Raw genomic sequence first — 13,560 nt, 5'->3', positions numbered from 1 at the left:
TTTATTGCCTTCTCTCCCTGGTTTCTTTGAGCCAATATTTCTCCTGTGTAGGCTAAATCCAGACGCAGTCTGAGAAAGCTGTTTCTTATCTCACGATCTGGGAATTTTTCCAGGTAACGTGGCATGGTTCCAAGTTTCCTGTCTGCTATCAGGAAGGAGTTCAGTGATTTTAGGTTTCTGACTCTTGTGATTGTGTCGATCCAGTCAGCCATTTTTAGATTTTTTTTTACTTTCAAGGGGTTTTGTAGAAGGATTTCTGTTGTTAAATCAAGCTTATGCAGAATCTGTCCAATCTTCTCTTCTAGGCTCGATAGCTGGTTTGATTTTGCTTTCTTTAGATGTTGGTTTATATCGAAAAAGAGAGTGGCCTTATTGGCTGTGATTATATTGCGGTAGAGTGAAAGAAGTTTCCACTCTGCATAGCAGCTCAATGAGGTCAAGCCTAGTTCGAACCTCAGACTGACTGACGATGTGCACATTGGTAGCGAAATGGATGATTTCCAAATGAGGCCCTCAATTTTGTTCCAATCATAGTTCCACAGCAAAGGTTTTGCCTCCAATCCATAGAGGAGGACAGGAACTGCTTTGCCTACATAGAATTTCTTGAGTGGTGACAATGAAAATTTACAAAATTTTCCGTTTAAGTTTTTCATTTGCGCAATGATTTTTGAGGTCTTGTTGAGAATTGATGAGTTCACCTTATTTACAGTTGGATGGGCTAAGACTTCGTATCCCAGGTATATGAGCTCATCTACTCGGGGAATTTCCTCGTTGTCTAACACCCAGATTCTTGATGTTACCTTTTTTCTTGGATGTTTGAAAATCAGAACCTTAGATTTTAGTGGGTTGATTATTAGGCCATTTAACTTGGCATATTCATTGAGTTTGGATAAAAGATGTTGCAGTCCTAATGCTGATCCATCCAAAAGAACAAGATCATCCGCATAGGCCAGCCAGTGAAGTCTTCTGCTGTTAATCCTGGGACAGATAAGCGACGCCGAGGCCAGAAAGTCTCCAATGTCTGATAGAAAAAGGTTGAAAAGCAGTGGTGCACCCAAGCATCCTTGTCGTACCCCTTTAAGGACCTGGATTGCTTCTGAAAGGTTGCCGGCGTCATCCAGCCTCACTCTGATCGTAGTATTTTTATGTAGTTCGATGAGCATAGCCAGCAGGGGGGCTGGAATTCCCCGGTTGTTCAGTTTCTGCCAGAGGAGTGATCTATCCACCAGGTCAAATGCCTTGGACAGATCTACCCATGCCCCATACAGCGGCGAGCCTTCTTTCTCATTCGAGCTTTCGCTCAACAGGTTCAGTGTAAGGCCATTAAGGCTGGTAGAAAGACCCTTCCTGAAACCTGTTTGGTGCGGGGGGAGAATCTCATTTGAGTCCACCCAAAGAGAAAGTTCCCTCATTAATATTCTCATGAATATTTTACTGTCTATATCCAAGAGGGCTATGGGTCGATAGCATGTTGGACTTAGCCTATCACCCCCTTTGAAGAATGGAATCATCACTGCATTCTTCCACGATGGTGGAAAAGTTTTTTCCCTCAAGATCCCTTGAAAGAGATGGAATAGCAGTTTTGACCAGAGTTTTGGCTGATTTTTTAACACCTGATATGTGAGGCCGTTCGGACCTGCGGCTTTCGAGGTAGAGGATGATGTTATAAGTTCTTCAATATCCTCTTCGGTAAAATCCAGAGACCAGGTGATGTTGCTGATGCTAATGTCTCTTAAGCCTGTTGCTTCGAAGTTCTTGGCCAGATGGTCTACCCACTTGTGTTCCGACACTAAATTGCAGAAAGAACTATTTTGGCCAGTTTCAAATTGATTTAGAGCTGCCCAAAAGTTTCTGCAGTTATTTGAATTAAGAAGCGAAAGCATTTTCTCCCCATCCTCTTGAATTTTTAAATGTTTGTGATTCTTGGACCAGTTTCTATAAATTTGTTTGGTTTTTTTAAGTTTTTGAATACAGCCTAAAGGATCTTCTGCTCTGGTCTGTCTTATACTTTGCAGTGCTTGTCGCAGAGTTCTTTTTCTTTTGAAAGTTTCCTCGTCGAAGTGCTGGAGGTGTGTCTGCTTCCCCACTATTTGTACTTCACTTGGACGGCAAGTGGACCATATAAACTTTCCGAATTTTTCTGGATGACACTTTTCGGCCACTATTGAGGGATGAATTATTGCTAGCTGATCATTCAACTTCCCCCCCCCCCATGTTTGTACTTGACTACTTTCAGTTTCCCTTTAGAGCCCTCCAAGTCCTGTCTGATGCGTGGGTTTGCAGAACACTGGATTTCAGGAAAGTAGAGTTCCATCCTCGCGTGATCACTTCCCCCTTCCCAATCTAAGGTGAGATGATGTTGGTGCAGGGTAAGTGATGATGAGGCGAAGATGTAGTCTATAATTGATTGCAACCTTCCCTGCCGCCATGTTGGTCCGGGGTTGTCCGTACTGCTATCGTCTTCAGATATCATGTCGAGATCCCATGATTGGAAGAAGTCCCACCATTGTTTACCTTTCTGTGTGGAACTGTGTTTAGGTAAGCTGTTTGTCCTATTTCCTACACTAATGAGATCTGTGTTCAGGTCCCCTGCTACAACAATCTGTGCTCCTATGTGATTCATCTTGACCCTAGAGAAGAGTTCATTTAGAGTTTCTATGAAGTCTCGAAGTTTGGAAAGGGCTGGGTTCCAATAGATGTTTACCAAAATGAGATTGGCCTGGCAGTCACTCTGTCTTATCTCTGCTTTACAGGCCTGGATGCCCACTGGGTTATTACATAGCGTGACCACATTTTTAATGGCGGAATTTTTGGTTGCTATTAACATTCCTCCGGCTGGTCTTCCTTTGGCTTTTTGAGAGGCCATGAGGTTTTGCACTGTGAAGCCCTCTATCTCGATAGAGTTAGCTAACCATGTCTCCTGGAGTAATAAGATGTCATTGATTTAATTTTCAGGCATTGGTTGTGCAGCATTTTGCTCCTGGGTAAACAGCAGCGCACGCCTCCACATGTCAGTGGTTATTTGGATAGTTTAACACAGCAATGCCACAGATAACTAGTACTTCTGTGTCCATTGATCTATAGATGTTTCATACACTAGCTGTAGCCTGCTTTAGAGATTTTGGTTACTTTGTTACAATTACTGCATTATGTATGTTTTACATATAGACCCCACGTTGAATCTGGAAAATGACATACCCAAATGTGGGATTGTGGACAAATCATGCCTACCTCTGTGCCTCGGTTCTTATATCTGGCAGAAATTAGAAAAAACTAGCGGAAGAGGGTGGGTGTGGGCAGAATATGTCATATTCCCCCCTTTTAAAGACCAAACACAAAAAATACTGTTTTGTTTTCTGCCGTTTTTGTGTCGGCTTTAAAATGCCGCAATATGACATATTCTGCCCACACCCACCCTCTTCCGCTAGTTTTTTCTTAATCGGGGCAGTTAAACCCCAGAGTCCTCACTTCCACCACCCCCATCCCAACACAACACACATGCACACACACACTCTCCCAGACACACACACACCTCGACATGCATAGGCACAGTCATGCCAAAACGCCCTTACCCGTTTTGCCCAATGGTCTGCGGGCCTAGCCCTACCTGCCAGCCCCTGTGCTCACTCGTGTGGCAGGGGTGTGACAGATCGACTTAGAAAGACCATTCTGTGAGGTCACAGAGCGGTCTTTCTAAATTGATCTTTTTGTTTTTCGTTTTTTGAAATAGGTCTTTTGACCTAATACCAAATTGAGAGCACCTGGAAACATGGGTGCTAGATGCATCTGAAAAATCTGAAGGTCGTTTGCCATCCCTGCCTGTGATGTCACTTGGGGGCAGGGTCAAATGACATCACTTCCTGTCATATCAACAGTGGTTCACGTGTTGTGTGATGTCACTTTCTGCTACCCCTGGCATTTTGGTGAAATGACGTCCCAGCTCACTGTGGCTCGCAATTTGCATCTCCTAGTCTACGCCCAAGGAAATATGCAGGCGTTCTCTTCTTGCCTCCTCCCATACCAGTGAAAGGGGTGTGCAACCTCATGGCACAATTCGTTAAGGCACTTGCACGTGTCACCTACGCTCACTAGAGACATTCTGGTGGTGGTTGGTGTAGGCACCATCACTCCTGGGGAGGTCGCCCTTCCCGGGCCAGCTAGGGAGCCTTCTCGATCTTCTCTAGGGAACCTGGGAGCAATCCACATCCAGGAACATGCGCACACTGTGCAACTTCCAGCTGTGCTACCCATTGCTAGTGCCCTCATAGCTGACTGTTTAGTTTCCGACCTTGTAGATAGACTGACACCCATGGAGGAAGGCAGACATCGGCGGTGGAGTATGGAGTGAACTGGCAAATGCCTGTTACTGATTGGGCCCTCTCCTGGAAGGTATTCAACAGTCCCTGGAGAATGTACACCAGGAGCTGGAGGCAGCCAAGTGGCTGAAGGAAAAATTGCTAGATGAGGAAGAGACAAAAGGGCAAGAGTCAAGACAATATGCACAGTTTACCTGGGAGCAGGAAGCAGAATTAGTATCCCAGGGCTACGCCGAGGCCAGGGAGAACATCATCATTATCATCAAGGTTTATTTGACATAAAAAAGCTCTTACTGATAAGCCCAGACACAGAAATACATTTCAGGTAGATTGAAAACCATAATCACGTAAATCCAAGTAGTGTGCAAAAAACAGAAAACGTTTAAAGGTAATTTCAGCTGTTAAACAACATTTTCTCCCAAAACCTGTTGACTTTACTATCCTAATTGCCAGGCACAGAAATATAAATACATTCAAATAGATTCAAAATTAAGAAACCATAATCACATGAAATCCAAGTAACGTACAAAAGAGCAGAGAAAGGTTCAACGGTAATTTCATCTGTTGGGCAACATTTTCTGCTTAAAGATATTCAAATTGCTATCTTAATTGCCATCTTTTCCTCTTTCCCCATGCTCTTTGAATATATTTGGCTACACTGAGTAGCACATAAATATCATGCATTGACGTAAAAAACAGCAGTGCAGCAGATACGTTCTGTAAACAGTTTTCTCTTAATTGGTTTGAGATACAATGGGCCTCATTACGAGTCAGGCGTTAAGGGTTTTACGGCGCCGTAAACGGCGCCGACCCTTAACACCTGATTACAAGGTCCCTTTGCGGGATGGTGATTTTAACGCCTGCTTTTTGCAGGCGTTAAAAACCATGCCGCAAAGGGACCTTGGTGCTAAGTACGGTGCCGCAATTTGCGGCACCGTACTTAGCGCCTTCCCCATTCCCATTATGCCCTATGGGGCAAAAATGGGAATGGGGAAGGGCCATGGCGGAAGGGGGAATTACCACTCCGCCAACCTCGGAATGGGGTGGTAATTCCCCATTCTGCCATGGCGGAGTCGGAGAGTTAGCGGCATGGATCATGGTGCTATTAGCACCATGGTCCATCCGCCAGGGTCGTAATGAGGCCCAATGTCCTAAAGGCCCGATACAGGGGACAAAACAATAAATGTGGAATCATTTCAGATCGGAATGAAGAACACTCCAAGAATTCGTAAGATAGGCAAGAGGGAGTATACCAAAGCAAAGCCAAATATAGAGTGAGCGAGCGTTGGCGTAATAATATCAAAGTAGTTTTCATAACCATTTCCTGGCTTCATAGCCATATGTCCACCTGCATTTAGAGATGACTCATAGGGCTGCTTCATCCGATTATTAGATAATGACTGGTGTAACCTTTTTATCTTGTTCATTGTCCCACCATTAATATTACAGGGATTTGACTATAATTGCTCTAGGCTGAAGGAGGTCAGCAGCGATCTAATGTGCTTATACCAGGGGATAGAGTATCATCCTTCTTCTAGGAGTATATTTAGTTGTGCCTCCCTATATTCCCCATGACGCAGGAAAATCCATAACCGAACCGCAGGGGTTCACATGGTACACAGCATACTTTTTTTACTTTCAGCTGCTGGCAGAACACTGAGCTAATGTACAACACCAGCAAAACGCATACTCTGTTGGATCCTACATATTGACAAACTTGCCCTCCTTAATAGCGTGTATCCAACAGGCAACTCACACAAAAAGAGTGCAAGGTGCACGTTAAGGATAATGAATGATTAACAGTCCAAGCTCAGATATTGCGAATACCATGTGAACCCCTGCGGTTCGTTTATGGACAATGAGTGTTTGATCATGATACAGTTTGTATATGAACTATGAGTGTTCAAGAGGTATTAACAACCTCTTATCTGTTAACATGTTTTAGAGCTCACCCTGAAGAAGGACATACAGTCCGAAATGCATCGGCTTGGGTGTCTGCTAAATGAAAAACTACAATTAAAAAACAGAACATTTGGAACCAAAGTAATGACTATTATTTGACACAACCTCCACAGGTTGTATTACAAAAGGACAGCACATGGTACTATTTAAAATTGAACTTTGAAGTAGTGTTTTCTACAATACAGGCGTCTCCAAGCTCAGGGAGAGTCTCGCGGAGCACACCTATCCTTAAATATTTATGCCTCACCATTTAAAAATATCACTAGCTGCCACTACTAGTGACTGATGTTCCTATCTATGTGAAAGAAACAGAGGAATTCACATTTGAACTGGTAAGGCTTCACACCTGATTAATTACCAAATATAGTGACATTGTGTGGATCCCTCTGCCATTCCTATAGTAAGGTGGGTAACAGGGGAGGGTGGTGTACAAAATGTATAAGAAGGGACTGCGAAATCCTTGTATCACATTCCCAAATTCCGGTAGACAGACTTGTGAAGTCTAATTTGCGGTAACCTGCCCATACAACAAATATTACTTTACAACCACTGAATTATTTTAACTCATTATCAACGTGTCCTAGTGATCTAAGTGGTGAGAAAATAACTTTAAAAAAAAAGCAAAATGAGTTCCTACAAATGTTGCTAGTGAGAGAGAATGATATTACACCAAAATATGGTGAGTTTACTCCATTACAAATATCAAAATGAAATCCATCAATTCCGAATTCCTGTGATTATATTCCTCCCAACAATGAAAAAATAAGGACACTTTGATGGTATCAATGAGGAACATGGCTCTAATAAAACTATGGTGTTGCCCAGTTACTTATTGATAAGATATTTGAAAAGATATTTATATCTCCAGCAACTGTAATCAATGACCAAGGTCAAAGAGTTCTGATGAAAACTGTCCTGAAAATTGTCATTTGAAACGCTGCAGAATTGGATTCCAAAGTGACCAAACCGAATTGGCTTCTATTTGTGAGGGCTCGCAGTTTTGTTTTATTATATGAAAATGCGGTTTTAAAATCCACCTGTTTTTGGTGGCTCCCAAACCACAACCACAACCATATAAGATTAACCCTCTCCTTTGAGAGTCTGATGATATATTGGTATTACACCTGGAAAGTTATGGGAATAGTCCAATCAAGGTGATTCACTTTGCAACACGTTTGACAAAAATCGACCCTCTCCATGCCCAATACCGCTACAGGATCTTCTCACTTAGTAATTATGACAGGAGACTTTAACCTAAAATTGGATAATGGATTACAAGATGTGGATTTTGATCTCAATATTTAAAAATAATTGCAAATTGAATGGATAACGAGGGGCTGACGTTTACATTGTTCATATTGGAGATGGGTTTCAAATCTAAAAAAGGGATGGCCAAATCGGTTACACCAAAGAACAAAACATGTATAGGAACTTGTGGTAGTACGACGGTTAACTACTATTTTTATATCTGACAAATATTGGTCAATAGCTATGTATATCGCAGTAATTCCAAGGTACAAAGGTGATCCTCTTCCCATTGTATTGACATTATCATATTATAATATAAAGAGTTCCCTTGTTCCACTGGTGTACAGATGTAAATCCATTGATATTTAAGAAGGGAAACCACCTAAACATTTTAGACCCATTTAATTGATAAACAGTTCCTTTTAAGATCATCTCTCGATGATATGTATAAAATGTAGTCAGAGATCATTACATACAATTGGAACTCCTGGGAATCCTAATAATGCTCGATAATGATCTAATCCTGATGCCCACTGTGTCGTTGTCGGCTCTGTTCTACTCCTATCGTATGGAGACAACGTGGTTCTTATTGCAATAAACCCACAGCCATTGTTAGATCATTATACAAGGTACTTGAGACAAAGGGACGTGGTAATCAATGTCCCAAAATCTGCCATACTGGTATTTAAAGAGAGGCTAAAATCACTATGTTTTATTCGGGAGGTTTTCCGATTCCAAGAGCAGATGCATATGATTACTTGGGAATACACACAATAAACAGTTCGAAAAGTTGTTTCGAACACCGTATGTAGGTATTGCAAAATCTGCGATGATTCACTCAAGCACCTTGTCTTATTCTGCCCATTCTTTAAACCACAAAGAACTAAACATCTGGGACAAATAGTTTCTGAGCACGCAATAAGGAATGCAGAAGAATGGTGGCAGCTGATGTTTTCTGGTTCCAACACAAAACTGACAAGGGTGCTAACCGTGTTTTTGCAGGAAATTGAAGAGATCCTTGATTCGGTGAATACCGAAGAGGAAGGTTGACGGCACAGGCTCGTACGGCTTGTTATCAAATAAAGCTCAACCGGTGTCATATGTCAAGGTTCCCTTGGCCCTTGCTGTGGACTCCTGCTTTCTCATGTCTGTATCTTGAAACGTGATCTCATGTATGTCTCTGAACGTGGAAATGGATGACTTATGTTTTTTTTTCTTTTTAAAGGTTTTGTATAAACCAATAAAAAAAATAAAAAATAAATAAATAAAAAAATAAACAAACTTAATGGGAGTGGACATCTGCAAAAAACAGAATAAGCGTATGTCACAGGGGACATGAAGAGGGGGTTTTTAGATTTTCAAAACTTTACAAATTCACACTCAGTGGATATTATGCTGAGGGGTATACAGCTGACGCCCTTACTATAGTCCTTTATGGAACAGCAATCTTGGGATTTGTGGTCCTATGATATTGCAAAGAGTGGAGAATTAATTCTTAAAAATCCATATCGGGGTTGCCTTTGTGTGTTGCAATATCATCTTTGCACAGTGAGTGTGGCAGGGGACATCTGGAAGATGACGAGAATCTTGCCGTCTTGTTTTGGGATCCAATAATATGGGCGAATTAATTCAGCCTCATTACGAGTGTGGCGGTACTTCCGACAAAAATCAGCCAAAATACAGCCAAACTCAATTACCACCACTTGATCCTGTAGATTTACCACAGGATTTTAAGTTGTGGTAGGGTGATGTAAGTCCTAATTGTTGGGGTCTATAGGACGCCATGGGGATTTTGGCAGAATTACCATCAGAGGTAGTTCCGCTGATTTTGCCGATTGTCGGTGGTAAAGTGGAGGGTTTACCTCCAGCTTTATGTGGAAGGTTCATCCTCCACCTTACCACCAAAGCCATAGTACTGTAGTGTCGTAATGTGGCGGTAATAACATTACCGGCGCATTACCTCTAGTTTTACTGCACCGCCACACTTGTAATTAGGCCCATTAATGTCATGCAGATTATCTGCCATGGACCCATTCCCTATCCCAGAGAATATGGATTACTAGATTCTGTTTACTTCTGATGTAAGGGAAGTGGAAAGGCAAGGCCATGGAGGACTGTATCTGGAAGGAGATTGAAACACCTATTCATCTTATCCTAGTTTGTGAAGGATGCAAACGGACCTGGGCCAAATCCAATAATACCAGTGATGAAAAAACACGTTATTTTACAATGTAGACCTGCATTCCTACATCATAGTTTGGCTATTGGCCACATTATGGCCTGGCCCTTTATACACTATCTTAAAAAACATTGTGAGTTAGACATAGAACTGGTGTTTATCAAATGATATGAATTGAGAAATGTCTTTCATCGTAGATAACTGTTTAACAGTAGGTGAGTGGCTAGGATGAGCATATGCAGAATGAAGGAAGGAATAGGTTTTCTTTAAAATACATTGTCAATACAAAATATTTAGCCATGATATTAAGCAGAATAATTATGCTGAGGGGTTGCAGAAATGAAAAGATAATTACAGAGCTGATGTGTTTGTGATAAATGTGTCTTAATGTTTTATCTTCAGGGTTTGAAGTATTTTTAATTTAATAAGCTGCGGCGCGCTGGAGAAATCCACACGCCGACCTTTGCCGAGAGACGTCCACGGGAAAAGACAGAGCTTATTAAATTGCTACCCTGACGGAAGTAGAATGAAAGATCTAATGCAGAAGAACCTAGCAATTCGGGAGTAGGTGCTGTTTGAAGTAGACAGAGATTACCTACAAACTGGGCAAGACCAATTGACCTGTCTGAGTGGGTTGAGAAGCCAATACAGATAAAGGTGAATTTAAACCTCAGGCTGCACACACTGAAGGAAACAACATAGTGAGCAGATTAACACAGATCCTTACAAGAACAGAAGACGTCTCCCTTCAATGAATAATTTTGAAGCTCTCATCTGACTAAAGAAACCCGCCAGTGAATTCAAGAAATACTGGGGAATATACGAATGTTGCATCGACATTGAAAACATTGTCTGTCCTGAAGAGGGCTAAAATGAAAGAGATAGACACCAGGGATGGTGCCTAAATACGACTGTAGCCGAAACATATGTAGACATATCTATCGTACATAAAAAGAAATCTGTCCATTTGGAACAGAGACTATAATAATTGCCTCATCCTACAAAGTTTCCCTTAAAAAGTAAACTATTGAGGAATGACAACTATGGTGATATATACATTAGTGTTTTGACTTATGTAACAAGACCTGTCACACACTAACCCCACTACCCAGCCCTTAGTCTGGGCCAGTTGAAATATAGATAAATGTTTGTATCTTTTTATTGTGTGCCTTGTGGAAAAGCACTCATAATTTAATGTATGTGTTTTTATTGATGTAGTGATTTTGGATACATGAATACATTTTCTTTTAATCTGTTTTAAATACCAGTATGACCTTACATATGTGTTCTAACTTATGTAGTAGATAACACAAAGTGCAAACCAATGCCTGGCTGAAAGCCGGATTTAGAGAAAGGTAATTAGGCTGATCCTTCATTTTTTTCACTTCTGCAGGAATAAACCTGCTAGAAAAAATAATGTACATGCAGAGAAATTAGCAACTGATAAGCTTGAAATATAGAGTGTATTATAACAAAACTGGACAATGATGAGAATAAATTAGAGGGATTGACTTAAGGAAATGTGTAAAAAGTTTTATTGTATTAAACTAATTCACAATAAAATAAAATAAATAAAAATAAAGAGGACAGAAGGAATGCTGCAATCAAGGTTAGAGAACAGATCTTAACAGGTGTTCAGGAGAGCAGTTTCCATGCCTCTGCCAGCTCTGAAGCCAGAATGATGGTCATGGAGACAACCAACAGATTCAGTTTGGAGAGTAGGCTGGGAGATGGCCACCTTTTCCTAGAGTTTGCCCAGGCAAGGGGTGATGGAGATTGGGCGATAGTTTGCCGGGCAGGTAGGATCGGCAGACGGCTTCTTGAGGAGTGGGTACACAAGGGAGTGCTTAAGGGGAGAGGGGAAAGTTCCAGTGGCGGAAAAGTGATAACAGAAATCATTGAAGATTGGAGCAAGGGTGTCAATATGGTCCTTGATGGTTCTGGAGGATCAGGGGAGCACCTGTTTGGAAGACACTTTCATAGGTATGACTTGTCAGAGAGAAAGAGGAGAAAGGAGGAGGAGAGAGAGAGATGGCCCAAGGGAGGCTGAGAGAGGAAGAGGAAGAGGGAGAGGAGACAGAAGACAGGCTGTCCTGTGTTTTAGCAGAGAAGTGAGAGACCAGAGCCATACAGAGGGCCTGGGAGGGGACAGGAGAGGTAGAGACCGCAACAGGATTGGCCAGTTCCTTGCAGATTTCAAAGAGTTCGGCCATTACCTAATTTTCAGGAAATGCTGTTCACTATTTCAATAGGCCTTTCAGGGCTGGCCAACTACGCAACAGGCACCGTTTTGATTGGGATTTTTCATCTCCTCCTGTCTATCTGGATCGCTTTTATCCTTTGGGGGTCATTTATGATGGTAAGGTCTATTCGCAAGAACGAAGGGTAAATAGTGCAAAATAATGTGTACTATTTGCCATGACAAAGGGTAAATAGTGCAGAATTTCTACTATTTACAAGGACGAAGGGTAAATAGTGCAGACTTTCTACTATTTGCCAGGACAATGGGACGAAGGGTAAATAGTGCAGAATTTCTACTACTTGCAAGTACGATGGGACAAAGGGTAAATAGTGAGTATGCTATTTTCAGGGGCAAATAGCATGCATTCTGCACAATTTCAACTGACCCTCTTCGTCTATGTATATTGTGCAGAATGTATGCTCTTCGCAAGGACAAAGGGCAAATTGCATACATTCTGCACAATTTAAAAGGACCCTCTTGTCCTTATAAATTGTGAAGAATATGTGCTATTTATCCTTTGTCCTTGCGAATAGACACTTCCTTTTATAATAGGCACTAATTGCATGCAGGATACTTCCAACGTTAACACTTATGTTCTGTTGAGTCCTCGTCATGTAAGTTAAATAATTTGCTAAACGGAGTGCAAAACCAAAAAGTAAAGAACAGGAGTAATCGCCTCTATGCCTTGTTTTTGCAATCCTTTTTGCAAAACATGAAAATGTCATCTGCCATTTTTGTTTGGCAGACAGTATTTACAATGGATTTCTATGGAATCCGCCTTCTTTTTGCAAATGCTAAAAATAAGCAGATTCCGTGGGAATCCGTTGGCTTCTTGCAGCATGAAAGTCATATGCTGGTGTAAAACCAGGAGACATTTCAAGATGAAGGAGGAGGAATGTATTGTGGGAACATTCATTCCATTTCCTGACCCTACATTGCCTCGAAATGAAATTAAATCCTCCCAGAGTGGGTGTAAATGGCTTACCCCTTGATATCACGGGTCTCCTTTACACTCGGGGCCTTGGGAAAGAACCACCATTAGAGACGTTTTTCCTCATGCTCAAAGGTGACTTAGAGATGCACATAATGTATTGCCAATCACAGAGCATACCATATGTCTGTGTCTGCATTGCTTCTTCCAATAAGTCTCTTTCTCCTGAACAGGCACCGCTCAGCATACCTGCAGCTACGACACGCTGATGACAAACCTCAGTCTAAACCCCGACAACCGTGCGTTACTTGTGCGTCCTGTCAAGGATTGGAAGAAACCTTCTATCGTGGTCATAGATGTCACCTTGGAAGCCGTTCTTGACATGGTGAGAACATCAATCTGCTTCTACTAATGGGATATATTTATTAAAGAAAAATAGGCATCTCCTGAATACGGGTTATAGACAAAAAGGGCATCCTACAAACAGATAACCTAACGCTAATATTAATACCACCCTGGAATTGCCCTATAAATAAGCAGCTACATTTACACTCACTCAACACGACAAAGGGAATGTCACTTCAACAAATGGATATACTTCTGCTGCCCGAGATCAATGTTCAGCTATGTGTTTGCCAAACATTTGAGGTCCCCTCTGCTGAGAAGGTCACATAACCTGTTT

The 13,560-nt window shown here is 41.7% G+C and overlaps 1 protein-coding gene across 2 annotated transcripts in view; it reads left to right on the top strand.

The window, feature by feature from the left end:
* LOC138528315 (5-hydroxytryptamine receptor 3A-like) overlaps positions 1-13,560 on the top strand; it is a 422,150-nt gene that overhangs the window by 85,634 nt on the left and 322,956 nt on the right. The window contains exon 2 of one of the 2 annotated variants that reach the window (XM_069639820.1): positions 13,112-13,263. The exons of the other annotated variant lie outside the window; for it this stretch is intronic. Within the exon in view, the coding sequence (XP_069495921.1) occupies positions 13,112-13,263 (152 nt within the window). The remainder of the gene's footprint in view (positions 1-13,111; positions 13,264-13,560) is intronic. 2 annotated transcript variants of the gene reach the window in all.

This window comes from Ambystoma mexicanum, chromosome 1q (assembly GCF_040938575.1).
Source record: "Ambystoma mexicanum isolate Mex_15411 chromosome 1q, UKY_AmexF1_1, whole genome shotgun sequence".
In the NCBI taxonomy this organism is placed as follows: domain Eukaryota; kingdom Metazoa; phylum Chordata; class Amphibia; order Caudata; family Ambystomatidae; genus Ambystoma; species Ambystoma mexicanum.
This window is presented reverse-complemented; position numbering and strand designations above follow the sequence as displayed.